This window comes from Truncatella angustata (genome assembly GCF_020726525.1).
Source record: "Truncatella angustata strain MPI-SDFR-AT-0073 chromosome Unknown BKA67scaffold_7, whole genome shotgun sequence".
In the NCBI taxonomy this organism is placed as follows: Eukaryota; Fungi; Ascomycota; class Sordariomycetes; order Amphisphaeriales; family Sporocadaceae; genus Truncatella; species Truncatella angustata.
The window spans coordinates 2,887,630-2,914,971 of NW_025763387.1; the positions used below are offsets into that span (position 1 = coordinate 2,887,630).

Genomic DNA, 27,342 nt, shown 5'->3' on the forward strand with positions numbered 1-27,342 from the left:
TTCCGGGAAGATGGCGAGATCAAGCATTCGCTGTCTTACCGAGCTGACAACTGCATAGCACAGCGCGGCCTTGTCGCTCGGTCTTCTACTCCTTCGGGGTCGTAGTCCGGGGAATTTTTGATTTCATCCATGATTTTTCGTTATGAACGATAGCTTCTGGCATCGTCATGAAGAAGATGACGTGACGTAATACGAAGACTCGATAACAAGGAGCCGAGACGAACTTGATTCACTAATTTTTGTCACATGGAAACTCACTACTTGCACCTGTTTCTTGCTCACATCAGAAGTGACGTGGCTAGCAAGTCTGACGAAATTATGTATGTATGGGAAAGAGGAAGACTTACATGCGTAACTACAACATCTTAGTAAAACAAGCATCCGTTGGCTTCATTTCAGCCTTGTCTTTGCAATGCACGTTCTGTCAGAATGCCATCCACAATGGGACACTAAGTTACTCTCAGCAAAGAAGCTTACAACGACTTAGATCACTCGAACAAGATATCACTCAATCTTACTGTACTGTTATCTTGCTGTATCACTCGGATGAGTCGGATAATACCAACGATAGTAGATCATCAGCAGTGGGTTTGGAAGTGTCTTCATCGTGGTATTTTTTCTTTCTTTCAGGTTTACTTGTTGCACAATCAAGGCTGTGTGAATATACATGCCGCCGAAAAGTAGACGCACGTATTGTATACTTGGGGGGGGGGGGGGGGGGGGGGGTTTTTCGCCCCAGTGAATTATCAGATACTTGTGCCCCATTCTTGAGATATTACCGCCTAATCTTTTTAAATGGAAGATGTTTGACTAAAGTTGATAGAGCTAGCATTTGTGAGCGCTGATCCTAAAAAAATAAGGGGTCAGATTATCCCTTAAGATGTGCCCAAGCCGGCGGTACGTTTGGGCCTGAGCACGGCGGGTGGAAAGTGGGATACAGCTTCATTCCGTTTGGTCAGCGTACTGTTTAATCCCAGTAAAGCCACGCCCTTGAAGAGCATATACAATGAATCCAGTCGAAGATATTTGCGGCTTCTTATGGGGCCGAAATATTAACCTACAAGGCCCGAAAAGAAGAAGAGCAACGTCGGGCGTAATAGGCCACCGGGGCCGCCTACACCCCCTGTCGCGGTCTCAGCCTTGTTGTGGTCCGGGGTCTCCTGCCTACTTGAACTTCTACTCGGCCTGCAAACACCAATACTATGATGCACAACTTCTTTCACGTCTACGAAATTAGTATTGCCCAGATCTACTTAATCAAATTTAATGTTAAATATATCCCTTGATGCTCATGTCTTAGAGCAATTGAATGGAGACCAGAAAGCACTCCTTGACACCATCGATGATGTACGCAAGCATGGAGTAGGTCGATTAATAGACCTCCCACAGATTATTGTTGTGGGTGACCAGTCGTCGGGGAAGAGCTCCGTTCTCGAGGCAATATCGCGAGTTTGATTTCCAGTCAAAGACGGACTCTGCACAAGATTTTCCACCGAGTTGGTCCTGCGCACCGACTCCAGATCGAAAGTGGATGTCCAGATACAATCTTTGTCGTCCACAAGCAAGGATGTGCAACAATTCAGCGAGACTCGATTTGACAAGGATGAATTGCCCAAGATCGTTGAGAATGCCAAGGTACAATGCTCCAAGATGGTGCTGGATTTTCTGAGGATATTCTGGGGAGCGAATTATGCGGTCCCGATATTCCCCATCTCACACTGGTAGATCTTCCCGGATTTTGCCACTCCAAGGACAACAGTCAGTCTGCTGCCGACCGGAAGGTTATGGAGTGCCGTGTTGAATGCTATATGGCGAGAAAAATAGCGTTATTCATGCAATTGTATCAGCACGGAACCAATTGATCGTACAAAAAGTCCTTCCAAAAGTCAGAATTCACGACCAAGACAGAACGCATACCATTGGCATCATTACCAAACTCGATACGCTCAGAGCTTGGTCCCAAGATGAAAAAAATTCATCCGGTTAGCTACGAATCTCGACAAGTCTCACTGGCTGTCATTAGGTTGGCATGTGTTGCAAAACCGTGGTGAAGGTGAAGAAGACACCTCGGGCCGGGAAAGAAACAACAAAGAGAAAGATTTCTTCCAGACAAGTTCCTGGTCTTCGGTGCCTTCGAAAAATCAGGGTGTAGATGTGTTGAGAAAAAGACTGAGTGGCATTCTACTCAGTCATATCAAATGCCACCTTCAAAGCTACATTGAGAGAACTACGAGTATTATCACCGAGAGACAGCCCATCTCAAGCGTCTTGGAGAGCCGCGTCCAACTCCAAGAAAGCTACGGGCATATATTGACAAAATGGCCTCATAATTCTAGATTTTGTCTCTTCACGCAGTGGATGGCAATTACTCCCACGGATTCTTTGGCGGCTTGTTCCCTACTAGCAGAGGCATGAGCCACATGGATGGACGGATTCGGAACTACAAGCGTTGATCCCGAACCTGAACCGCATTTTCGCATACCGTTTTAGCGACCAAGGGCTCCGCGCGTGTTATTCTTCTCAAGGGGGCTAGTATCGAAGCCGACAAATTCCAGTAGAAAGAATCTTCACAACGGGATTTGCCCTCATACCTGCATAGTTTACTGGGTTATTACCAGTTCGAGGATCCGAAGGAGGTTTCTTTCGAAAGTGCAGCTAGGAAATTAGAGACCCAGTCCTCCGCCGACCAAGGAACTGAGCTTCCGGGTACGTCAAATGATCGAATAGCTGTCGAGCTCTTTCGTTATCAATCCCAACCATGGGAGCTATTGCACAGGCACATGCTCGGGTAGTCCTCCAAAACAATTCAAACTTTGGTTGAAAAGCTCTTGTGTCACCTCGTAGGTCCAGACGATAAAACCCGTCCTGCTATTCTTATCAAGATTGTCGACCCGTTTTTCGAGGCAAAGACCTCCTTGCTAGAGAGCAAGGTTCGATAGCTCCTTCACCATTATCAAAATGGTCACCCGCAGCCATTAGACTTGGAGTTCCGAACAATTCTCATCAATCGGCATCGAACACGTATGGAAAAAGAAATATTGCAAGACCTACTGAAAAACCAGCGAGATCTATTTACGGACGCCGCCCGAAAGAAGCTCAATGGTAATATAAATCCAAGTTATCAAGCCATATTTGATGGTCTAAGCAATAGCAATACAAACGGCAAATCCATCTTGGCTGAATTTGGTACCTCAAAGTCTTTGGCAGTCGGCGACCGACCACTCGGGGTCTTATTATGGACACCATCGTCTTCTACCCAATCTTCTGTGGCACCAGGTAGTAATATACTCGATAAAGCAGACCCAAGAACGTCAAGCAGCGGTATTTTCGGAACCACAACTCCGAAGGCATCAAGTGGTACCGTGTTCTCAACGGCAGACCCGAAAACATCCGGCGGTAGTCTCCTCGTCGAGGTCAACAATTCAATAACGTCAAGTGGTGGCTTATTTTCGAACACAGGTTCGAAATGATTAAGTAGTGATTGCTTTTGTTCTCAAATCCTTTGTGTGAGTGATATTTACATGATGATTGAAGAGTTGCACTGATAATCTGACAACAGAGTATACGCAGATCCTGACCTCGGTAGTTGGGTAATGCTTGAAGATGTGATCAAGATAAAATGTTGTGGAGTGATGCTGACAGTGGCTGCACTGCCAGTGAAGACAATGTGCGCAATGCCACTTCCGAGGGCGCAAGCGATCAAGTCTGCGAGCTTGATTGGGTGTCGTTGGTGACATATCAGATAAGAAGGCTGCCCGTGTCCTCGGTCGCCATCTCACTTGTTAATTCGGTGATGCATATATGAGAAGATGTCGTCGACACATAGCAAGTTTTATGTACCCCCGGATGACATTCACCAGATCATTGCTTTGGATGACATCAAAAGGGAACAGCCGATTTGCACATATCGCAACCGCGAGGAAAGTATGCCGCATCGTCGTGTATGAGTCCAGTTGTTATAGAGCAAAAATGGAGCGTGGTATATATGATTACACACACACCTCCTGGTCCTTGTCTGAGCCCATTCACTTGAAAAAGTCATGTAAACGCCAATGTATTTCTCTTTCCACAATCCCGATAGCCGCTCGTCAAATCGTGCTCTCATCAAGGTCATACGGCTACGCTCTATCAACATTACTCCTCTCATCGCCAAACATGACCCGGTAACTCCTGTAGCCCGCCGACCATCCTACTGTCCACCTCGCTGGTCTGTTCACTGCCCAAATCGCTCGTAAAAGTAGTGTCTTTTTCGTAAACAGGATTTGAACTTATTTCGACCCCGGGATCAGTCATATGGGCCGCCCTCTTCTTCCGCCTGATGACTAGCAGCCCGACGATAATGAGTGCTATAATTGCGACCGGGATAGTAATGCCGATTGCTATCTTGGCGGAAGTACTCAACCCTCCATCAGCGGCAGAGCCAGCCGCTCCTGACGGCGGAGTGGTCGAGGAGCCACTCGTCGCGGATGACGAGGTGACAGAGGCGCTGTCCGCTGTTGCGTCTGGAAGATTGGATGCAGAACCGATTGATGACTCAGAAGCCGTTGCCGAGCCAGTGGAAGACTGGGTGAGGTCTGAAGCTCGCCAGGCAATCTTGACGCTGTACGCGTTCAGGCCATCCGTTGTTGCGGCTGAGTATGTCGTGGTCTGGGACATGTTAGCTTCCCTAAGATATGACGGTGCCAACATGAGAACAGAGCGCATTGTATTGAGAACCAGAGATGCAGTAACATCCTACTTACATAGGTCGTCGAGGACCTGGTATACAGAACCGTAATCGGCCCCTCCGTCGCCGCGGTGCCAAAATTCATGGTGCATCCTAGCGACGAGTACCAGGGCATAGCACGATCCGTATTACACCTGAAACTCGCATCGGCGAAGCGACCCGACGCGATCCCGTCCAGCCTCGGGCAGCAGACAGCTTGCGTTTCTGTCGACGTGGCGCCGAGGATGACGAGATCCGTACATGCGACCGTGTAGCTCTCGGGACAGTATAGCCCGGGTGAAAAATAAGAGCTCAAGCTCGGAGCGGGCCCGGAAGGGATGCATTCAGTCGAATAGCCAAGTTGGTACTGGCCGCCGCTAGACCAGAATATTGTGGAGAGGCATTCCGAGGGAGGAGTGAACACCGTGGTTAATGGTGTAGGTATAGCCATGTTGTTCGGATTGATTGAAATAACCTTAGAACAAAGAAGTCCCAACGCCGAAGAAACTCACAGAAGATTTCGTGGAACAGGATGGTCGAACCATGATCTGACACCCCCAGGGTAATTTCCGCGTCTCAGATTCCTTTGCGGCGCAGCTCATCGCGATACAGGTTCTGCTGCCGAAAATATCACTAGGATTCGTGTTGGGAGATCATGATTGGGTACTCGGTCGGGTACTCAACTAACCTAGCGTTTTTCAATTCTACCACCTTGTCACCCTCCGCACACTTACATACATATGCAAAGTGCTCGGTACGGAGCAAGAAGCGTGAACTGAACGCGACCCATCTACCTCATACATTTATGTACAGTTTTTACTGCATCCTTGCAACAATGACTTCTAGCATGATTAGGCGCCATGCCCAAGAAAGCATTCTCAGTGCCAACGCTACTTGTATCGTGTGACCCCAATTAACAAGCGGCCTTGGCATACTTCACATGGAGCTCGTAGATTGCTCCAGCGAGATCCTGGGTCCAGATCTATCATACATCACCATCTCCCATATAGTCTATAGTTCTCTGTCTGCAGCCCTGACGACCTCTGACTTCTCTTCAACCACCTTTCCGGTAGGTACCCAGTCAAGTGCCTTCAGTCTCTCGGACAGAATTGGATGCGAGAAGTGGTAGCTTGCGTACATCCAATCGGCGTCCATGGTGCTGAGGTTCTGAACTTGCAGCTTAATGAGAGAAGCAGCAAGCTCGGCCTTATATCCAAGGTTGCGGGCGAACTCATCAGCTTGGAACTCAAAGCGACGGCTGATGATGTTCATGACAAGCTTGATGATGAGATCCATAGGCGCCAGAGCGTCGGAGAAGAGGAGGAAACCAATGATGATGGGACGCTCCTTGACGAAGCCGAAATCAGCGTACAGAGAAGCGTTGTTGACAAACACGGAGAACAGGAGGAAAATATAGAAGACGTGCGCCTGCACCTGGTCAGTAAAAAGCGGGCACGAATCGAGAATGGGTTGAACCCACCTGAGAAATACCAAAGAGCTTAGTGGTGTGGCCGAGACTCCAGTGACCCAACTCGTGCGCCAAGACGGCAGTGACTTCCTCAGCCTTGCTCTTCTCAATCAAGGTGTCATAAATGACGATATGCTTTTTCCACGGGAGACCAAAGAAGTAGGCGTTACTGTGAGCACTGCGCTTGCTGCCGTCGATCACGAAAAGTTCGTGGAGAGGAAACTTGAGCTTCTTGGCCAGACCTTCGACGTCGTTCTTGAGCTTGCCTTCCTCGAGGGGAGAGAGCTTGTTGAACAGAGGTAGAATGGCGATCGGATAGATGGTGATCATGAAGACCTGGAGACCAGCAACAAACAGCCAAAGGTAGTAGAAGAATTGGTTTCCGGTCTTCTGGACGATGCTGAGGAAGCCGGCAAGGATCGGAGGCGCAAGAACGAATGTTAGGACGTTGGACTTGATCATATCCGTGATGAACAGCTTAGGAGTTTGCTTATTGAAACCAAACTTCTCTTCGAGGACGAAAGTGTGGTAGATGGAAGTGGGCAGAGACAAAGCTTGTTGGATCATGATGAAGCTCAGAATGAAGACGATGGAGTGCGAGATCTCGCCGGTGAAACGAGCAGGAGCGAAGTTGAGGAGGAGCTGGCCAGTCCATGACCAAAGCTTGGGAAGGACGTCAAAGTGGATGAATGCGATGTTCTGGATTTGACCGTAGAGACCCTTGATGAAGCCAAACTTTGCCTTTGCGCGACCATATTCCTGGCTCTTGTCATACGTTTCCTGGGAGATTTCGGCTTCGAGGACCTTTGGGGGCTTGTTCTTCTTGAGGACTTGGTACTGGCGATACGATAGGAATTCTTCAAAGAGGTACTGACCCACTGAGAAGCCTATGATGATCCGTTTCCACGGGAAGAGTGGACGGTCGATGAACCGAGCAAGGCGCTGTGAGAGAGCCACGTCAGTTTCCATCCCGGTTTGCAGTACTGGACGTATCTAGCAGTCGACACATACCTGAAGGAAATCCATCTTGGTGGATTGCGCTGCTCAATGGTGATGAAAGACCTGTGAGAGACGCGCTTGTGATGGGTGTAAATGTTAAATTACTTACATTGCCGTAGTGGATGCTTTTTAGCTGCCACGAGCTGGAGCTCATTAAGAAACCGTGTCATCGCGGGGCGCTTTGTGGCTGTGTGGGGTTTGGTTTGTCAAGGGAACTCAACATGGAGGTAAGCTTACATTCATGAGGCGGCACAGCTGAAACCCAATACGGGTGCCACTTTGCAGATTTCGTTTCTACCTGGTTTGTACACGCCATCCTTCTTTCAGTTCAGTGTCCACTGCAACAGGCCAAGATCGCAAATATCAAGCTCAGATAATTGCTAGTTGACGCTCTCGGCCATGTAGGTCACCCAGATACTAACCCTAGTATGAACAGCATGATATAAGCTCCCGATGTGTCCAGCAATACGAATCCATAGCGACTCCCGAGTGTATCTCCGATTACAAGAAGCCCATCAGCTTCGACTCCGCCATTTTTATGATCATTTCAACATTTCAACTTCCGGTCCCAATGATTTCAGCCCACTCTACTCCTCTGTCGCTGACCGCTTGGATCTTCCTCTACAGTGGTGACCTGGCGTCCCGGTTTGTCGTACATGGGAATTGTTTTACGATGATGTATGAATTGATACTGTCCTTATCACTGCCATCATCACCACTGATCACGACCACACTGTTGTTTTCAACCTCGCCATTGGACCAATGGACCTGTGGTCCCTCATGGTCTTGTGATGCAGCCCAGTCCTCGTGCTGCATTGGCATCGGCTCTGGAGCTGCGATAGTCGCGGCCGCTCTAGAAACTATGCCAACACCATGACTTATAGAAGCACTAGCGGTAGTCCTGGAGGTCTTTGCACCGCGGGAGGTGATGTTGGTGCTGATACTTGCCTTGCCCTTGCCCTTCTTCGCAGAACCATTTGGATTGTGAGCAACCTGCGGTTTATGCGCCTCATCTGCGTTCATGTCGAAACCACTTATAATTACTGTCTTCATGCGTTTTGAGACTCGTCTGGCATTGGTGTCCTCATCAATCATAGCTATTCTCTTCGCAACAGCGCGTGTGACACGAGGGTTGCGGATGGCCGATGCTTGATCATCCGCTGTGTCGCCACACTCAAGGCTCGTGGCCTTTTCCTCCTAATCATTTAGCTTAGCGAATTCGGTGTCCCTTCTTCATCCTCGCCACACCCATTGCACTCAGGTCGGCGACGCTTAGATAGCTTCCTCTTCGTGGCCTCCTTGGGCATGCTGAGTGGATAGTAGTTGATAAGTGAGGGGACACGCAATCCGGCGGACAAATTGAATATGGGCTGCTCCGAATCAGGAATGTTGGATTGGCTGGGGGGACCAAAACTGACTGGGAATAGGAGTGCCGAAACACAATGTGCAGATTGCCCAAGTAGAGTTTAGGTTCTGAGACGTAGCCATCAGCGGGACGGTGATTCTATGTGCGCAGTCTCGCAGTCGATATATTGACATCGATGAAGTTGACAGATATGGTACGAAACACCTGATCCATATTCAGGCTTGTGTTCTGCGGTGGAATTTCTTGGTCAACGGGTGGGCCATGGGGGCCAAGATCGGAATTGAAGAAGGTATTTCTGCTTATAGTACAGATTCGGAAACCAGTCTAGGTAGTCGTTGCGAATTCCTTACGCCAGTCGGAAACCTTCATCGACGTATCACTATGGCGCAAGCTGCGCGATATGTACCAGTTCCATGCTAGTAATCAACACAGGCTAATAACCTAAGTCTACTTATTATCTATCACTGGACAGTAATGTCCTGGGGAAGTCAGTTCGAGATTATCCATTTGAGTCGGTATTGGGTGGGTATGGCGGATGAAGGTTTTTGGCGGCTTTACTTTGGAAAAAATCTACAAACTCGAAAGGTCACCTAAGTGGCAGAGTACACCATGATTTCGGGAGCATCTGGACCGCTCGATAAATGTGTATGGTTGCTATATTCAGATATCAGACGAATGCTAGGGACGAGAAGTATCGGCCAGGCGGACCATACGAAATGGCAACGGTGGAGGTAGAAGATGGACTCTTAGCCGGGAGTCCGTCAGTATCCAGGTTGTTCGTTACTCGTAGCGACTAGATTCAGGCAAGCTAAGTTGTCTCTGGCTACCAACTCCTCGATCGGCGTCCAATACTAGCTACATGACAACGGCGGGGCACTATAAGAGTGGAAGACACATGGAGTTGAGTTAGCACCGGCATATTTCTCGTCCTTGGACGCTGTTTTCGCATTCGTACTAGGTCAAGCAATTCGTTCACCATGTTTAGAGACTTGCACCCAGAGGCCATAATTACTTCTGTGTCGCCTATACCATTCGCCCCTTGTAGTGTTTGGACCCTAAGCTATGTTTCGCAATGATCTGGTTGTAACTTCCCATGCATTCACCTGTCCTGGCTAGAGTGGTAGTATACACTACAGTGCTCCGGAAGCATCGTGCACATTGATGAAAGTCCGTCATCTATGATCTCCGATCCCACTTGGGCGGTGTGAATAAAGAAGAAGTTGCGACAAGACGTGCATCAGTTGCAATGCTCATGACTGCTCAGCAACGGCATTTCATTAACCACCACACCATCTCGTTTCTCGGCTGTACAAATAGGAACAAGTGGTAACTTTCACGTCCATTAATGCAGGTTTGTGTTGGAAGGGCAGTTCCATATCCTTCAAGAGATGAGCATCTATCGAGCCTAGAAGACATCTGTGTCACTGTAATGCCTAGGTTAAGGTCTGTATAATAGCTGTCATTACGCGGACGAGATCACCGCTTGGTACTCGCTGAGGAGGAGCGCGCTCGCGCACAGAGAACCGTGGATGAGCTACACAACGAATACTACTGCACCTGTGGCCATGGCTGAGGTTGATATGGGCAGACATTACTACAGTATTGCTGCAGAAGGAACTCGTGCCGTATCGGACATTGCGACTCAACCCAATGCAGGTCCCTGGGGCATTCGAGAATATAATTGTGAATTACATGCAAGGTGAAGCGAACTCGATTAGGGAGCCGTTCCTATGTCAATTGTAAATGTCTTGTATGATTACCACATCCGAACGTTACAGAGTATTGCATGGGAAGGTGCCAGATGGTGCATGTTTGTTTTGTTCCACAGTAAGAATTCTGCTATGAGGACTACGAAGGATCGAAAGATTGCTACCTGACTCTTCAATATAAAAGTGCACATTATACTCTGTACCGTCACCGATTCAGACTGTTTCAGGAAAATTCTCTTATCGATAAGCACGCTCCATGCATCAGCATACACTTGTTCACTTTTGGCTCACTCGACGCCATGGTAACATCAACGTTACAAGACCAACAGCCTGGATTTTAATTGACAGATGCCTGCACTAGTGGAACAGAAGACTCAGACATGTTAAAAACCCTTATGGTAGGCTGAATACATGGGGCAATGTTGGGCCGGAAGCGGACTGGTAGAGACTACCTTCGTACATCTAAAGACTTCCCTTCCACCGACCAGTAACTCATTATGGAAATAGAGAAAAAATACCAAAAAGAGGAAGTTCGTTGGAACTTAGTGGAATTGAACCTGACCCGATTTGAACGGATGACCTTCTGGAAGTTCCATGTGACTGGAATCAGACGCGCTACCTGTATGGATATTAGATGAGATGTTTGATTTAGAGGAAAGGAATGCTACTCACCGCTGCGCCACAGGTCCGATTGTTGAATATTCGTGATTTAAAATCGGTGAGGAGTCATTTGGAAAAGATCCGATGTGATTTGATTGAGATATGGTGGAGTTGTGGTGAGGGATTTTCATGGTGGGTGGGGGAGTATACTCAGCCCTCGACTTGTACCACTATGACCCCGCAGTAGACAATACAAGCAGATTCGATGTTAGGTGACGACTGCTGAGTCATGCAGTCGGTGAAAACTGGCAGGCTGGATGTCAACTGTGGTGTGCTGACTGGTGGCGCCTTGGCATGAACTCTGACCGTCGAATGATGTGAACTCTGCATAAGCGCCATACCTAAACTCATTAACTTGTTATTAGTCTAGGACCTGACTGTTCAGGTTGATCATGTAAGGTAGGGACCGAGACGATGTGTCCTCCATTGTCGTAGGATAGCCTTGCGGCCAGGAGAAAAGATAGCTCTTGTCAAATAGCAGTTCAATGAAGTTGTTCACCGGAGCTTGTAGATCAACAATAAGACCAGCGAAACTACTCCTGCGGTACATAGTTTGAGGCATCCGCGTCATGCATATGCATCTTCAGCTGGCGTCCTCTATACTGTGTACCTGCCCATCGCATCACCGCTGAAAGAACCAGCCTGGCGAAATGAATGTCAGTTAGCCACCTCTTTTGCAACCTTCTGCCTGTTAATTGAGTATTATTCTAATTAGTGCGCAAACACACATCTGTTACGTAGCAAGTTTTCCTACACTAGGCCTCTTAACGAGTGGAACTCGGACATTCGTACTGCCGCTAGGATGTTGTGCCTCTGAGGTTGCCATAAAAACTTTCCATTGTACACATTTCAATTTATAGTGTATATCGCTACTGACACCCAAGTATGTAACAAAGCCACTTAGCTGGAGCAGCCTCTCACATGCGAGTAAGTTTCTTCTCATCCGAGACCAGAATATGTCCAAAAATGCCTAGCTACTAGTTGAGCAGGCTTGAAGAAGTGAAGAGGTATCTTGAAGAATCGAAGTCCACCAGACGCTGAGTCTGAAACGCCGTGCCGTATATAAATTCAACGCCGCTCTATAGATCATAACTCGTGCAATGAGTCCTAATGAAGGTACTAGGTCGAGTAGACAGCAACGTAGCCAACTTCCATCATGGAGCCGTAGCCGTCAAGGGTGGCATCGTTAGGCGAACCTGGCCAGTCGCCCTACCGAAAGTTAGCAACACGAACCAGGACATCAAGTGAGGAATGACTTACACCAACTGCAACATTGAGCAGAATGTACAGGGGGCTGTGTGCCAATGTTGCCCAGATACCTTGGTCCGCGATGGTTGCTCCAGTGAGGGTATTGTAGGTCACGCCGTTGAGTTGCCACTGGATAGTCTGCTGAGTCCAGTCCGAGTTGGTCAGATCGATTCTGACGCCGTATGTGTTGAAACCTTCAGTAGGCATCGCGACGGTAGCCTTGAGACCATTGGGCTCGTCGCAAGCACTGGCGTCACAGTGGACGGTACCATATGCAGTCGGCACACCGTTGACCTGCTCAAAGATATCGATCTCACCGGCCAGAGGCCAATCGGTACCGTGCCTCATGGCATCACCCAGAGCCCAGAAAGCCGGCCACAGTCCTTGCTTGTTTGCCGCGGCGTTGTCACCCAACAAAATGCTCGATTGAATGACCATGACCTTTCCTGCTGTAGGAGTCCATGCACCTACAGTTTCAATGCGGCCTGAACTCCAAATCCCAGTGGCTCCCTTTCGAGGAACAAACTGAATCGTCTCGCCGCCACTGATCTGAAGGTTGCTGTTCGACGTGGTGTAGCTCTGGACCTCGTTGTTTGTGTTGATGGCCGTGGCGACATTCCAGTTTGCAGACTTTGGAGATGAACCGGCAGTTCCAGTAAAGTCATCGGCAAATAAAATGCTGAAGCCATCAAGAGTTGGCGGTTGGATGGCAGCGGCCAAGGCCGGGAGGAAAGATACAATACTGCTGGTGGAGAAACGCATCTTGTCGAACGTTGATTTACAAATGGTCAAGACCGAAGTTATGATATATATATATATATATACTGTTATATATCGTTATAGTAGGCGTGATTTTCGTCCGAGTGTTTGATCGAAATGTGTGGATAATCGACAAAAAAGAACGTGAAGTTTGTTGCTAGAAATAGCAAGCCTGACTAGCAGGTATTGATTGAAGTATCTAAAAAGAATGACCAGAGCCAATGGATGGCTGGGAGAATATAAGGAATGTGAGGCTCAAAGAGCAAAGAGGCGGATGAAGTGAAAGTGAGATACCAAAAATCAACAACTCAGACGTAGGGGATCGCATTGGTGAGTGGGACATCCATCTTCTAATATATGTTGCATCGACCCGGCATTGGGACGGTATGCCCACCTGCTTTGATAATTATCCACTATAGCAGGCTTGGGCAGGGGAAGCCCATTGCCGGGTGGGAAAACAAGGGGTGGCATGGGGGTCTAGCCACGACCGAAGCGGGAAAGACTCCAATCATTGACGAAACCATAAAAAGCTTGACGAATGGCCGAGGTCTACGCTTGAAGACTGGGGGTCGAAGTGTGGATAGGTGGGTGCCAACGAACCTCCTGAAATTCATGAGGTATTGCTGTGGAACATGGGGCGCTTGTACCTGGGCCGAGACCCAAATTGGAATGGTTGGAGGGATAGCGACGAAGTCGAACAGCCTTAAACAAGCTGGTTCTCCTGACAAGTCGGAGCCAAGACTGGGCGACGAGGGAGATAGAGTAGCTGAGCCACCATCTACCGGTGAACACTACATACCATATAGATGAGCAATACAGCGGCTCAAGATGTACCTATCATGGAGATGGACATGGGCCAAGGGATACCTTGGTTAGATATATCAGCGGATGCCCGAAGCGACTCTGCTTTCCAGAAACTTGCAGGACAGCCGTGTTCTTTCGTGGGGTTTGCGGGTTGCTACACATAGTTTGAACGAGTAAGGCACAAACAAGAAACTAAACATTGAGCATGTGTGAAGGGGGCGTTTTGGAACAAAAACATCGGACTTTTTTTTTTTGTTGCGTACTTGGACCTGCATGTGAATACCAGGGAGTGGTGAAATAAAGATCGGATGAGGGACACGAAAGGGAAGGAGGATCGTGGCTTGACCATGCATCCGAGACGACTTGGTGAAGCTCGAGCTACTTGCCCATGGCATGCATGTGCCTGACTCCATAGATTGATTGATCACCACATGGGTGTCGAATATCATTGCAGTCAGCCTCCCCCTTTCAATATCTTGAGCATGGATCGCAATTTGACATATTCAAGCGCATAGCTCTTGCCCATGCCCTTCATTTGCCATGAGAATGCCGAGGAGACTCTATTAAGCGAAGTGTGTACGGATTTAGCATGCGGAAGGAGACGATCAAAAGAGCCTGAACCGCCGGCGCGACCCAAGCCGCCCGCTAAAAGATGAAGGGCATTGGCGCGGCTCCAGATCTCCATTCATTGATTGGCATTGAGCATGCGCGCGGCAGAGTCGCGTCGCTCTCTCCACGAAAGAAATCTTTTGGACACAGAAAATAGCACACAATAAATGATTTCGGTGGGAAGATAGTTTGATTTTCTTACTATTTCAACGGTTCCTGCAACTCAAAACTACGGTCAACAGCGGAAGTTTCCTGAAGATATCTAGCGACAACGTCTATCTCACTCACTTTCAGACCGAGCCAAGGAGGACCAGAGGTTGCGGACGGGTTCATACACCGGCCTGTCATTCAAGGTAACACCGTACGCATCATGGCCTTCACATTTCATTGTCAAAATTTGAGAGTGAGCCTAACACCAAACCCGAAAGACAGAAATCTAGAAGCCAAAAGCCATCATGCGCGAAGTGACACAAAAATTACTCGTGGTGGCGCGTCCACGCTACCAGAACCCCCCGTGTTTCAAGTTTCAACACCATCTTGGCCAAGTCCCGGTCTTTTGGACAGGATGAATTCCAGGGTAAATTTCTGTCTTAACCTGCATAAGCGAAGTTATGGGAGCGTAAGGTCGTTAGGCATCTTGATTGGCCACTGAACAAAAACCGTGGGCAAGGCCGAATGGTTGGTGTGTGCACCACATCTGCATACACATGTCGTGACCTGCATACGTTCCTCCGGAGTGTGTGCCAAACATGCGGAGAAACAAAACGAAACTAGGTACGACTCTTGCGCAGCATGAGCTGTCCACGAGATACAATTCCTAAAAAGCTATTGCCATTCGAGTTTCGTGTGTTTTACCTGAGAATGCAAAAATTCTCCAAGCAACCTCACAGACTTAGTTGTGTGAGTCTGTGGGCTACCTGAACAGACCTCAAGCTCTGGGCACGTTATGGTAATCCGAAGTCTGCTAGAATGGTGTCCGTGCCAAATGTGACGATCAGTACTGTTCGTACGGTAGTATAATAGCTTGCATTACAAGCTTGGCTCAAAAGTAGGGATGTTTCCGCCACCATTATGTTCTCGGAATGACCTTGCCGCCTTCAACAGCCGTGACGTCTCAACCAGTGGGAACCTTATCCTATTGCTGGCTCGTGGTGACGGCTCAAATTCAGAACCACGCATTATTGTAGTAAACCTGCAGTACTCGTTTGCATTCGTGTTTTATCAAAATCTAAGTTACACCCTGTTTTCAATTGTTCTCGGGGTGAGGACCACCCACCCGGCACGATCCGATGACCTTTGTTTGAGGGGGGGGTTCAAACTTGAATACGGTGAGATCTTGTGTATCGATACAAGTTTCATATACTGTAGAAGTTCGCCTCCAATGCGCTTGGCCAATCGCGTAGCCCAATAACTGGGCTGAAGATGACATGGCGATGTGCCAGCGCATCACATGGGTTTTTCTCCGATGCTAACTGCTACGCCGGCTACGTGTGTTTGTGGTTCTGGCGACCGCAGCGTGCCAAAGCCAAGTACAGCAGAATCCCAATCAATTGGATGAACAGCCTGAATAATATGATGCAGGAAAATATTCGAGCCCGAGGTAGCATTGTACTTTCGTTTTCACTCGATAATAAGGCATCTGTCCAATTGTATCTACAACCTGTCGTGACGACCAGAAGAAAATGAAGAGAACTTTATGCGCCTCACATCAATATAGATCAACGCCAATAATGACGAAACGAACCACAGGAGCCAGATCAATTCTCAAGCATCAATTGCCTGAAGCCATCGATGATCCTGTAGTATGAAGACGGCCCTGAGGCGAAACAACGTGTCCGTCTTTACGACGCTCCAGGTACTCTCTCTAGTGATCTCCTTATTCCTCGCTTGCGTCAGAACCCTGCCTAAAGTCAAAGGACACATCGAGTCCGATGGCAATGCAATATATCCCCTTAAGCAACGCCTAGAGGTCTCTGAGCCAATCGAGGACGACTTTGAAAATATCGACGATCTTGTTAATTGTCTTCCCTTTAGATATCGATGCAATCAAGTACTTTGTCAAAAAGAGTAAGTATCGGTTCGAGATAGAGAACTTGCTAAGGTGCCAAGGTGGCTCCTGTCCGGGAAGCCCAATTCCAGCATCTCATTCGGCCTCTGGGTAAATTCCCGAGCGCAGAGCTTGTTTTCGAGAAGCCATTGCCTCGCCAGTTCGTCATACGCAAGTCTCCCTCACTCTGATACCTTCAGGCGTTGGATTCTCAGCATGAATGAGGTTATTCTCTTGAAAGTAGGCAAACGCGCCAGCCGATGTATTGGCACCACTAGCACTTCATGTCCTGAGTTTGTTTTGACCAGGTCTCGTGCACGGCAGGAATGCATGTATCCATCTCATTCGTCAAATACTCCAGAATTTCTCCAAACTTGGCAATCCCCCAATGGCTAATGATTTGGAGCTGTCCCAATCTTCAATATTTGTTCAATCGTTTGGAGGGATTATCATAATTGTCCAGTCTTCCGTTACGTTCGTCGTGCTTTCTGACAGATATAATGGGCGACTTCGTTTTATGATAGTGACAATCTTGCCGAAGAGTACGAAAATGTTGGCGAGTCCGTATTTTTTCAACAATTATAGCAGCAAAAACTAAGAATTTACAGTGGTTTCCTAGGTCAAGCTCTTGATTACTTATTACATATTACATATTCCACAATGCCGAGGCATGCGGGCCTGATCCGATTACTGAACAGATTTTCCGTACCGAGACGCGAAACCATTCGAATACGCAATGATGGTATGATCGACAATTATCTACTCATTGCGCTATCACATTGTAGCAACACGATGATTACAGAGTATTAGAACCAGTTGTGCTGGAATGGCTTTGTAAGCATCTCAGCGAGACCTTTCGCATGGTTAAACATTAGAAATAAAAGCCCGATCATGTTGACCACATCTGTCATCTCGCCTCGCCTATGCCCGGCAAAGGCTTTGACGTGAGGGCTGACTATGTCGAGCCTGCTATACGCGGAACCACCGCCGTACTTGAAGCAACAGAGTCCCTTAAGACAATCAAGAAGGTTATATCAATGGCCTCCGTGTTGTCGCTGATGCCACTTGGCTCCCTCGCTGCACCAGACCTCTCGGTGACAGGTGTGTACTTTCATCAGAATTTGTGGTAATTCATGGCCTTAGCATCATCGTTTACTGAATGGTTCTACTAGACAATACGGGGGAGGCTATTCCCGTTAGTCTCGATGAGCCGTTTCCGAAAGATCTCCTCGGTCATGGTCTCAAGTATCAGGCATCGAAGATATTAGCACATCAAGTCTACAGAGATTGGACTCAGCAATATAAACCTGATTTTTCGACGATCCCGATACACTCAACATTTGTGCTTGGTCCAAGCCTTATACAAGAGGCAGCAGAGGAAATAAGCGGTATAAACGCCATGTTCTGGACGTCTCTGACTTCGGTGCAGCCTCTGTTCCCACCTGCCTGCGTGAACGTGCGCGACGTGGCAAGCGCCATCGACCTAGTCTTGAAAACCGATGTGCAATCAGGTACAGAGATGATTCTCTCAGGACCGATTTTCACTTGGCATGATGTGATGGATTTTGTGAAGATTCTTTACCCTAATTTTGATATCAAATTAACCTCACCCTCAAACCAAAAGCTATTTGCAGATGAAAAGCGCGCGGAGCAGGAACTGGCTATCAAGTGGCGATCGATGGAAGAGCTCATTAACTCTGTTATGGATCAATAACTGACTTCTCGAGGACAACTCTTAACATAGCTATATATATCTGCTGGAATCGATCGGGAGGATTATGGACTTATAATCCTCGAATGCAGCCAATCTTTACTCAAGTTTCGTTAGGTCGAAGTCGTGATGAAAGAAAAGGAAAAGGCAAAGGAAAGAGAGATAACCTTCATTATTATAATCAAGTCTTATTGTCATTTATAAATCAAATTAACATGTAAAGAATTATCCTATGAATTAAGAGAGAGCGTTTATCTCATTTCAGCTCTAAATCAGCTTTTTATCAAGCATAACTGTTATTGCTTATGGTGCCCTTATTAGCTAGAAAGTGTACCCACGCGCTGCGCTGCTCTCTTGTATCGTCACTTGCACACAACTATGGCTGGTATGTATAGCAATCTGAGAGAATCCCTTCTAAGGGTCGATACTAGATAATATGAACACTGTCAACGTGACAGACACCCATACGGGATATACTTGCTGATGTTCGTTGCTTACCGAAATCTTACCTAGAAATAAATCCTTACCATCTCTATCGCAGCCGTTGACGATGTTTTCGAGGCATAAGACGCAGACACTATCTTTCAAATCTAAAAGTGTGATGATACAAGTGAGGTTGAGATGTTAAAACATTCGCAGTTTCGAGGCGGCGAGTTCACCCCTTACATAAACAACCTATACCCCTCTTACATGATAGTCATACCTAGATAGCTACTCTACAGAGTTCGTCTTTTGACCAAGAACTCTCTTCAACACAAAGTGAATCAGTCTTTAGTCCAGAATAAGACAGGCGAAACTGCGATTCTCGTCTATGCCAGACTTCACAGAAACCCAGAGGGTGTCAGACGTCCACAACTCTCATTTCAACGCAACAAAAAGGGCGCGCTCATCGTTAGTAATGCACGAATCGGCCTGCCAGCATTTCCCGGCGGATATTTTCTTGGTACGCACCTGGGAGCAATTACTTTATCAAACGACGTAAGTAGCCAACCATGACGTATGTGCTGCCTTTCACGCGATACTTCCGCGTTTCGTCTTCGCTCTCGCTTATTGAACATGATCCGATTTGGCCGGTTTCTTGAAATTGAGGGTTCCATACAAGAAACTCACATAGAGTTTATCTCAATATCCGTGGTTGCATTCCATCTTGTCATTGCACAGCTCACGTCAGCTGGCGTATTGTCAAGCTTCATTTAGCTGAACTACACCATTAACTACTTATGGTAGGATGTTCTACGATAGTGGTCCTACAGTGGAAGGAATTGCTACAAGGACAATTTGATGGAAGGACCAGTAACAAAGAAACAGTTCCAAGACCTCCAACTTCAGGTACAAGAAATTCATGAACATTGTCTCTTAAGTATATTAAGATTGACTGTCTATGCAGTAGGTGTTATAATCAAAAGCCATACATTGTCCGAATAGCGATATTCTGGAAGTGTTGAGGAATCGTACTTAAAGTCCGCTATATTATATATGTGAAACATAAGCCTCCTCATGATATTCACGAAAATAGATCAGTTCACCTGATCCTTAGGTACACCACAGAGGCTTTAGGTGTTTATGGCCCGCAATAATTTCCTGGCATAGGGATTTACACAGAAATACCTCTCCAGGATCATGATTGAGGCTGTAACGAGTGCTCCAACACGAATGCAATCCAATGCCAATATCTCGAATTTGCAGTGCGCAGATTCGAGAGATCGCATTTACGCCTTGGTCAACCTTGATGACTGAACAAGAGACTAGAAGCCTATTGCCGCAGACTATGGAAAACCCAACTTCGGACTTGCGAGGGAAGTGGCTATCGAACTGGAACGTTGGACATCACTAGTAATAGGGCAGGTCATTCTCGTCTTATAACCTACACTAGCTCCTATGTATTAACATTGGCGGCCTGTGAAGTTCAGACTAGAGACGATATTCCTGTCGTGTTCGTCGGCTAGAGGGACTTGTCAGTGTTTCACAATGTCTAACGACGATCATATTGAAATCTGGTTTCACGGGTATTTGCATCTTAGCTTATTACAATGAATCTTTTGAATCTCGCTCTCGTCAGCGAGAATAGGATACCTAACATCTAGTAGCTTAAGCATGATTTGAACTGTTGTGGTGGACTGTCGTTGCCAGGGAACAATCGCTGGCATAAGCCGTTCTTTCTGCGCATGTTAGAGCACCATCGAGTAACGGCAAGCAATGGGCACAAACAAGGATGCTCCGGTACCTCACATTCAAAAAAATAAATTTTTTATGTAGAGGTTAGATCTGGCATTGATCGGATATCTGAGACAATTGACTCTGACTCGAGATGAGCGCGGCTGACACCTAATCGCCTCGAGCACCAGACAAATTGCGCTTCGACAGCGGAGGGCATGATTGAAAGTATCACAACGAACGCCTTGGAAAAATTACTCGAAGAAGTTGTGTTCAGCTAGGTGGCACTAAAATACAACCCGAGGACCTTCCGGCATGACCGAACTGCTATGTAGTGGTTCTATTATAGAGTCAAAGTTCGCTCATAATAATAATGAATGAGCTACAAGATCTACGTGGTCAGCTCAGTAATTAACGCATTGGAAACATGATGGAGAAATATCCCAGGCTTGTAAAAGTAGAAGGTGATCTACCTCAGTTCCTATGGTACTTGTCAAGAATATAATCAGAAGGGCAACTGACATCTGAAATCGCCATTATCGAATGATTCCTTCGAACGGGCAATGAGGCCTTGCAGGTTTGGACACTCAAATCGATGTGGATTCATATCCAGGAAGGATGGTGCTTTTGCAACGATGAATGACTAAATCGCGACTATAACACATTCAAACATTCCCAGATCGGGAACCACTCGAGTTGAAGAAACCACATGGACATATAGCCTCATCGCCTTGATAAAGACTTCAAAACACAACTGGTCATAATATAAACAAGTCGAAAGGGTCTTCATAGTTTGAACATCACAGAAAGTATCATGCCATTGACTCCATCGACCCATTGGGCCTAGGAGTTTTTCGAAAACTCCTCAAAAAGATACGAGCAGTAATAGTGGGTAATCTGCACAACAAAAATGACCGAGAGCTTATCCATAATCTCAGATCCTCACTCCTCACTCCCCCCTTCTACCGCTTCATCCATCCCCTTTCAAGCCAAGACGAGCAACGAGGCCTTTTGGTGTCTTTGCTCTATGATATACACGAGAGACTGAACATGTTTTGACATTCGAGTCTTTCTTCTCCATCGCCCCTTGCCCCGGTTTAGTGTATGAACAACCATACAAGATCTGGTCAACCATCGTCTCCACAATGAACGAATTTATTGTCAAGATTGAGATCCCTTTCCCACGCCCTGAGCTCAGCATGCGAGATGAGTGATATGTATTAGCAGCGCGCAGACCAAAGGTCAAGTACTGACACGCTGTGTAGATTTGTGGAAAGAGGAAAATGTGTAAAGAAGCCTTGTAAACGCGGAGAGAGGCTATGTGGGAACGCGAGGCAAAACCGCAGCATGTGATGCCTCATTCAAAAATAAACAGATCAGCCCAACTCCATCAGGTTGCCAGGATGTGGCCGCCGAGTGTCGTCCCCGCAACCTGTAAAGGGGACGCGGTAAACAAAGTCAGAGATGGCGTATGCGCGTAATGTACGACCGACAGAAAAGGAAAACGCCGATATTCTGAGAGAAAATATGGCTTTTGCAATTGAAAAAAGGGATGATGACTTTTGGGATGTGATGACTCGTGTTTTTCGTTCGTCTTTTGAGCGCGTAAAACGTCACAACCGCTCAAGGCGCAAATACCCAGCCATGAGATAATGCGAAGTTTGTTAAAAAAAAAAAAAAAAAACCAAGGATGACAGAGAGCAACCATCAAACGCCAGGAGATGCCCGAGTGGGGTGGATACCACCTAAATCTCGGGGAGATGCACGACTTATGGGCAATCGAATATTAACCAGCTCTACTCGGTCGCGATCTCGCCGCCTTGCATGTCGAATGTGTTGGTGAAGTCGAAAGCATCTCCACCACCGTCGCCATCATGGAGGAAAGAATCGAAATCAAAATCCTGAAGGACGTTGTTAGAGTCGATCGGGTTGGCAAAATCCAGATTGCTGAATTCCATGCCCTTCATGTTTGGGTTAGCAATCCGATGACAAGAAGCTGGCCTTACTCGACTTACCATTGCACCAGTATTGTCCATGCCAAAACCCGCGGAAGGATCCGGTTGAGCCTGCGGAGCGACAGGGGCTGGAGCAGGAGGTGCAGTCGTTTGTGTGGCAGGCACCGGCTGCGCTCCTGCATTCGGTCCGTTCTTTCCAAATCCGGGCTGGGCGGGAGTGATTGGTGTCGCAGGCGCAGGCACCTCTTGCTCTTGTGAAGATTCTGCTGGTGTTGCACCTGTATTTGCGTTGGACTTCTTTCCGGCAGCCTGAGATTAGTACACTTATCAGCTCTGAAATTTCACAAGCGCTAGGTCCACACTCACCTTTTTGGTATCCTTGGTGGCCTTCTTCTTGGGGGCACTCTTGTTAGATTGTTGGGGTGTAGGAGGAGCAGCGTTGCTGGTCGCTGGGGACGAGGGTTGAGTCCGACCATTTGCTGGACCACCGGGTGCGGGTGCGGAAGGTGGCGGCATCTGAGCATTACGCTGCTGTGGTGTTCCTTGCACCTGACCTTGAGGACCTTGGGTCATCATGGCACCATTGGGTCCACCTTGCCATTGCATCTGGTTGGGACCTGCTTGACCACCCTGAGCCTGCCTGGCGGCCATCATCTGTTGAGGGTTGACCTGGCCGTTGAAGGGCTGACCCGGGTGGGAACTTGGAGGTCGCATACCTCCATTCATCTGCTGGGCGTTCACCATCTGGCCGTTCATGCCGTTCATGAACTGTGGGCCACCTGCCAAGTTGGGGTCCATGTTGGCGCCTGGCATGAATGCCATGGGGTTCGGCGATCCACGTGATTGCGCTCCGTCAGCCGGCAGCGGCGAAGGAATACCAGCGGGGTTCATTTGCGGGGTGCCTCGCTTCATCTGCTGTTCACTCGGATTGGGAGATGCGCCAGGACGAGCTCCCTGGGGTGACGACTCGGGGAAGACCTGTCCGTTGGGGCCCGGAGGACCTCCAGGACCACCAGGACCGGCGGGACCATCGGCTCGGGGGATGTTGCCCATGCTGTCTTGTTCTTGGCGGGCCATCATCAGTCGCTTCTTGTTCTGCTGCTCGAGCAACATCAACTGCATCTGATAGTCTTGCAGGGCATGGTTACTGCCTCCACCTTGACCATTCGCAGGACCGGGACGCATGCCTCCGAAGTCGTTGGCGTTATACAGAGTGCTGATCTCGGCTGGGTTCGGACCCTGCTGCATCATGGGAGAACCTTGACCCTGAGGATTGCCGGGCTGGCCCATTGCCTTGTTGGGCATCTGTTGGCCATGGTGTTGCTGCAAGTTCTGGGAGTAGGTGGCGATGGAGCTCTTCTGGACGTTTTGGGGCTGGTTCGCGAAATTCTGGAACTTGTCAGGAGTCAGCGATTTCGGATCGATGTTGTGCGAGAGCAATAGCTGGGTCGCGGCTTGTGCTCGCGCCAATTGTGTAGGGTTATTCGCAGTGCCCACCTGTTGTTGTCCTGGCATCCCTTGCTGTTGCGGCCGACCATTGGCCATTATGCCTCCTGCCTGTTGCGGGTTGAAAGGAGGACCCTGGCCTTCTAATCGTGGTCTCTTGCTCGGCGAAGGCGCGTTGTCCGTTGATCCGGGAGATGCAGGTCGTCGGTTCCCATCCATGTCCGAGGGATCGCGTTGCATCTGATTCTGCTTGGCCTGTTGTTGCATCATAGCCATAGCTTGCGGGCTTTTGGGAGGTTTCCGTTAGCACTGACTGTGGCACCGATGAAATGAAAGAGGTGACCGCTCTCGAAAGCTTACTTGTTTTGGTTATTTGCCATTGCTGTCCTGGCAAGGTTGTTCTTGTTCGGTGCCATGGGGCCGATTCCGTTTTGCATATTTCTCATCATAGCTGGGTTGAACTGCATCTGATCAGAGCGCATCTGTCGCAACATTTCTTGTTGCTGATTTTGCTTCAACCGATTTTGTTGCTATGTTCAAGTTAGCCTCATAGCGACTATGTGTGGTATCCGAGATCAGTGCAGCTTACCTGTGTGTGCTGTATGTACGAATTCACCTGGTTGTTGCCATTGGGCTTCCGATGTCCATTGAGCATCTCCCAGAACATACCAAACCACTCGTACAGAAAGCAAGAGTCGGACGAAATAGGAATGTTGGCAGCGGGCAGATCAGCAGGACGTTTGTCGAGATCATCCTTGCTATCGGTATCCATAGGGTCGTCGCCAGCACCATTGGATTGTCGCGGGCTGTCCTTTTGCAGGACATTGATGTGTTGTTCGCTGCTTAACATGGCACGGGCGACGTCATACAAACCCTCTTTGACAAAGTAGTCGTAGATGTAGGTGTTCAACATTGTCCTATGCGCTTGTGTCTGCTGCTGAGCCATTTGCTGTGCTCCAATTGGCATTGCGCCGTTGTTCATGGGCATGGCCATGGGGGCACCAACCGGGCCGGCCATGGCGTTCATATTGGCCATGCCGACGTTGTTCATGATTATGATTTGGGGCAGACAAGGTCTGCGTAGGCGCGGCTAAAGGTCAGTCAAATCCGCAGGATCTGAATGCGACTTCCAGGGTCGGGAATCGCGCGGACGCGTTGATGGCAGCTGATGCTGACGTGATGTGGTTCTGGTCGGAAAGTCTGGAAGCCAGTTCGAAAATAATCCGATGAGTTGGTGTGGTCGCAAGGCAATTCCGCGAAACGTGACGTGACGTGATGTAGCAGATCCCCCGATGAAATGTGGAAAGTCGTTGGTTAGGTTGGTTTGTCTCGGTGAGCGACAGCGGCTGCCGACACTAACAAAAAGGCACCTGGAGTAGCTGGACGAGAAGAATCAAATCGCTCGTCGCTTGTAATGGAGTTCCAAGATATGCCGGCGAATATTGACGGGGCGGAGGAGATTATGAAGGCGTTGATGGTGACTTGGGACAATGCTCCAAGATCCGCGTTCGTGTCGGGAGGGTGACAACCTGCGGCGAGCTTGGACTCCGATCGAATCTCTCCCAAGCAAAAATTGGGGAGGCGATTAGAGTGAGATGGGCAGCCTCAGGCGCGAAAATTTGCCCCTCTGACGGATGACAAGAGATATGCACGCGCGTTGCAGGATTGATTGCGAGGTGCCAATAATGGCGAGCAGATGCAGCTGGAATATCAAATACACAAGCGACGCCAAACGTGTTGTTGTGATTGAGAGCACCTAGACCAGAGGTGATGTGATAGCAGTGGTCGTGGTTGGGGTGTGGATTATCGGGGGGCTTGGAAATGTAGAAAGAGAGGCAGGAGGACAATGACGACGGGAAATAAAACTTCCAAGTCGCGACACAAACAAATGAGCAGCGAAAGAAGAAGTTCAGTCCGACGGTCGGGTCCACGGAGTCCTGGGGGCGGGAGGGAAAGTGAAGGAGAAGAATGGTAACCTCCTGGTACACTATGCTGGCCGGGCGGGTGATAAGTTCAGTTCAGTTCAGTCGCGTAGAGAGCAGAGATGCGGGTGGCTAATCTCCGAGTTAGTTGCGTGCGGCGACGGCGACTGCGACTGCAACTACGGACAAGACCTATCATTCAATAAGTGAATGAGGATTAGTGGTAAGCCGAAATTCGACGAGTCGAAAATCGAATTGCCAGTATATCTCGATTATCATCGACAAGCGACGACGAGATTGTGGTCGAGAGTCGTGGGTAGTCAGCCGAGCTGGGGTGGGAGCGGTCGAGTTTGGGGAGAGTCGTGGTTGGAAAGATGCGATCAAGTTGATGCCGTGGGTTCAGTGGGAGTTGCACTGGGCAGAGCTGGGGCGTCCGTTGGCGAAAACGTGCAAAGGTCCAGTGAGAATTGACACTGGGGGCTGGGCGTACAGAGAAGAGATCAACCACTAGGATAAGGGTACCTCAAGGTATGTACTGTAGGACACTGAGAGAAGGGGGAGGGCGCCGGTTCTCCAAATGGTGCGATAATACCTCCAGGGTACTTTGAGATAGCTAGCTGTGTTGGAACCGAAAAGGACGGCTCCAGCCTACCACCGGGTTTTGAAAAGGAGCTAGAAGACCTCTAGAACTTTTACCCAGGTCCCTGAACTCTCCAAGATGGAGTGCTTTCACTGTGCAAATTAGCGACAATACAGAGAAAGGAGTTGCAATGTATGAGAAGAAGAATAGCGACACAGCCTCGATATTGCAAGCAGTGCGCAATGGCCAAGCGCGACGAGGTCGTTGGGGATAGTTAATAGATTCAATCAAAACTCGGGAGGGCGAGGGGCGGTCGTCAAGCCCTACCATCATCTTCGCAGCATTACGAACCTTAAATGCACAGTGCAGCCGTCCCTAGCACTGCTAGCGCATCGCTTAAGATGTCTATAGGTGTCTATTGTCGATGAAAGTGCGCGCAAGCTGCCTGCCTTTTTATGCCGGTCGTCCACCGAAGAGATGAAGCTGAGACCGCAGAAAGTGGATGCAACAACAGAACCATTCAAAGAGACCAACATGCGAGTTTTGAAATGTCATGTCAATCAGGCAAAGGCAATTGCAGTGAGTGTAATGTATTGGATGTTGGAGGAATAATGAACATGGATTTCAGAGTTTGCATTTGGCATGGGTGTCAAACATTCAAATATACATAGACATCAGCAGGAGCCCCGGCAGCAGCACAGCACCAGTAACAGCAACAGTGACAGCAACAACACGCTTCTTCAAGGTTGGACCAGATCTGGTTCCAGTCAAGACTTGAACGGGGGTACAGTAGTTCTTGGGTCTTGGGGAGTATCGAAAACCCAGTAAAACCGATGGTGGGACAGTGCATCATTCCTTAGTGTTGTCATAACTAGAACAACCCATGAAGTTGGGGTCGATCTCTGCGCATATTTGAGAACGATTTGTGGTGTGCAGGCTGCAAAATTGTTGGCAGGCTTCCCTTTTAGGTGTTCTTGGCATGCCCTAGATGCGTATCTTTGAGCACGAGTCCCAAAAATAAGGCTGTTCAGGCTGCTAAGGCATCCAATTCTGGCTTGGCGCGACACATCAATCTCATAGTTGGTGATGCAACATCCGACGCGTTTCGCGAAGACTACAACCTATAATTAAGAATTCTTCCTAGAGAAACTGTCGCTAATTTAGTTCGCAATAAATACAGCTGCATGCACGAGTTCAGAA

General features: G+C 48.3%; 8 protein-coding genes across 8 annotated transcripts; 3 read left to right on the forward strand and 5 right to left on the reverse strand.

The window, feature by feature from the left end:
- The first annotated feature begins 2,890 nt into the window (after window positions 1–2,890).
- On the forward strand, window positions 2,891–3,833 carry BKA67DRAFT_382808 (uncharacterized protein). Its single transcript, XM_046096562.1, has 2 exons — window positions 2,891–3,506; window positions 3,560–3,833. The coding sequence occupies exon 1, from the start codon at window positions 3,024–3,026 to the stop codon at window positions 3,468–3,470; it is 447 nt and encodes a 148-aa protein (XP_045955674.1). The 5' UTR covers window positions 2,891–3,023; the 3' UTR covers window positions 3,471–3,506; window positions 3,560–3,833.
- Window positions 3,834–3,940: 107 nt separating this feature from the next.
- Window positions 3,941–5,564, reverse strand: BKA67DRAFT_382755 (uncharacterized protein). The gene is made up of 2 exons (XM_046096561.1): window positions 4,743–5,564; window positions 3,941–4,647 (listed from the first exon to the last, which is right to left on the reverse strand). The coding sequence occupies exons 1-2, from the start codon at window positions 5,154–5,156 to the stop codon at window positions 4,144–4,146; spliced, it is 918 nt and encodes a 305-aa protein (XP_045955675.1). The 5' UTR covers window positions 5,157–5,564; the 3' UTR covers window positions 3,941–4,143.
- Window positions 5,565–5,716: 152 nt separating this feature from the next.
- Window positions 5,717–7,199, reverse strand: BKA67DRAFT_662084 (peptidase family M48; the record flags this gene model as incomplete). The annotated part of the gene is made up of 3 exons (XM_046107937.1): window positions 5,717–6,133; window positions 6,186–7,115; window positions 7,185–7,199. The coding sequence occupies 3 exons, from the start codon at window positions 7,197–7,199 to the stop codon at window positions 5,717–5,719; spliced, it is 1,362 nt and encodes a 453-aa protein (XP_045955676.1).
- An 858-nt stretch (window positions 7,200–8,057) lies between these two features.
- Window positions 8,058–8,807, reverse strand: BKA67DRAFT_576963 (uncharacterized protein). Its single transcript, XM_046103608.1, has one exon. The coding sequence runs from the start codon at window positions 8,709–8,711 to the stop codon at window positions 8,553–8,555; it is 159 nt and encodes a 52-aa protein (XP_045955677.1). The 5' UTR covers window positions 8,712–8,807; the 3' UTR covers window positions 8,058–8,552.
- A 3,219-nt stretch (window positions 8,808–12,026) lies between these two features.
- Window positions 12,027–12,917, reverse strand: BKA67DRAFT_522869 (beta-glucanase; the record flags this gene model as incomplete). Its single annotated transcript, XM_046098422.1, has 2 exons — window positions 12,027–12,116; window positions 12,168–12,917. 2 exons carry the CDS (start codon window positions 12,915–12,917, stop codon window positions 12,027–12,029), a joined length of 840 nt encoding a protein of 279 aa, XP_045955678.1.
- A 354-nt stretch (window positions 12,918–13,271) lies between these two features.
- On the forward strand, window positions 13,272–13,724 carry BKA67DRAFT_539161 (uncharacterized protein; the record flags this gene model as incomplete). The annotated part of the gene is made up of 1 exon (XM_046100587.1): window positions 13,272–13,724. The coding sequence occupies one exon, from the start codon at window positions 13,272–13,274 to the stop codon at window positions 13,722–13,724; it is 453 nt and encodes a 150-aa protein (XP_045955679.1).
- Window positions 13,725–17,088: 3,364 nt separating this feature from the next.
- Window positions 17,089–18,329, forward strand: BKA67DRAFT_576970 (uncharacterized protein). The gene is made up of 2 exons (XM_046103609.1): window positions 17,089–17,475; window positions 17,547–18,329. Exons 1-2 carry the CDS (start codon window positions 17,298–17,300, stop codon window positions 18,086–18,088), a joined length of 720 nt encoding a protein of 239 aa, XP_045955680.1. The 5' UTR covers window positions 17,089–17,297; the 3' UTR covers window positions 18,089–18,329.
- A 3,706-nt stretch (window positions 18,330–22,035) lies between these two features.
- On the reverse strand, window positions 22,036–24,691 carry BKA67DRAFT_539163 (uncharacterized protein; the record flags this gene model as incomplete). Its single annotated transcript, XM_046100588.1, has 5 exons — window positions 22,036–22,200; window positions 22,255–22,503; window positions 22,561–23,926; window positions 24,001–24,170; window positions 24,230–24,691. 5 exons carry the CDS (start codon window positions 24,689–24,691, stop codon window positions 22,036–22,038), a joined length of 2,412 nt encoding a protein of 803 aa, XP_045955681.1.
- Between the last annotated feature and the right edge of the window lie 2,651 nt (window positions 24,692–27,342).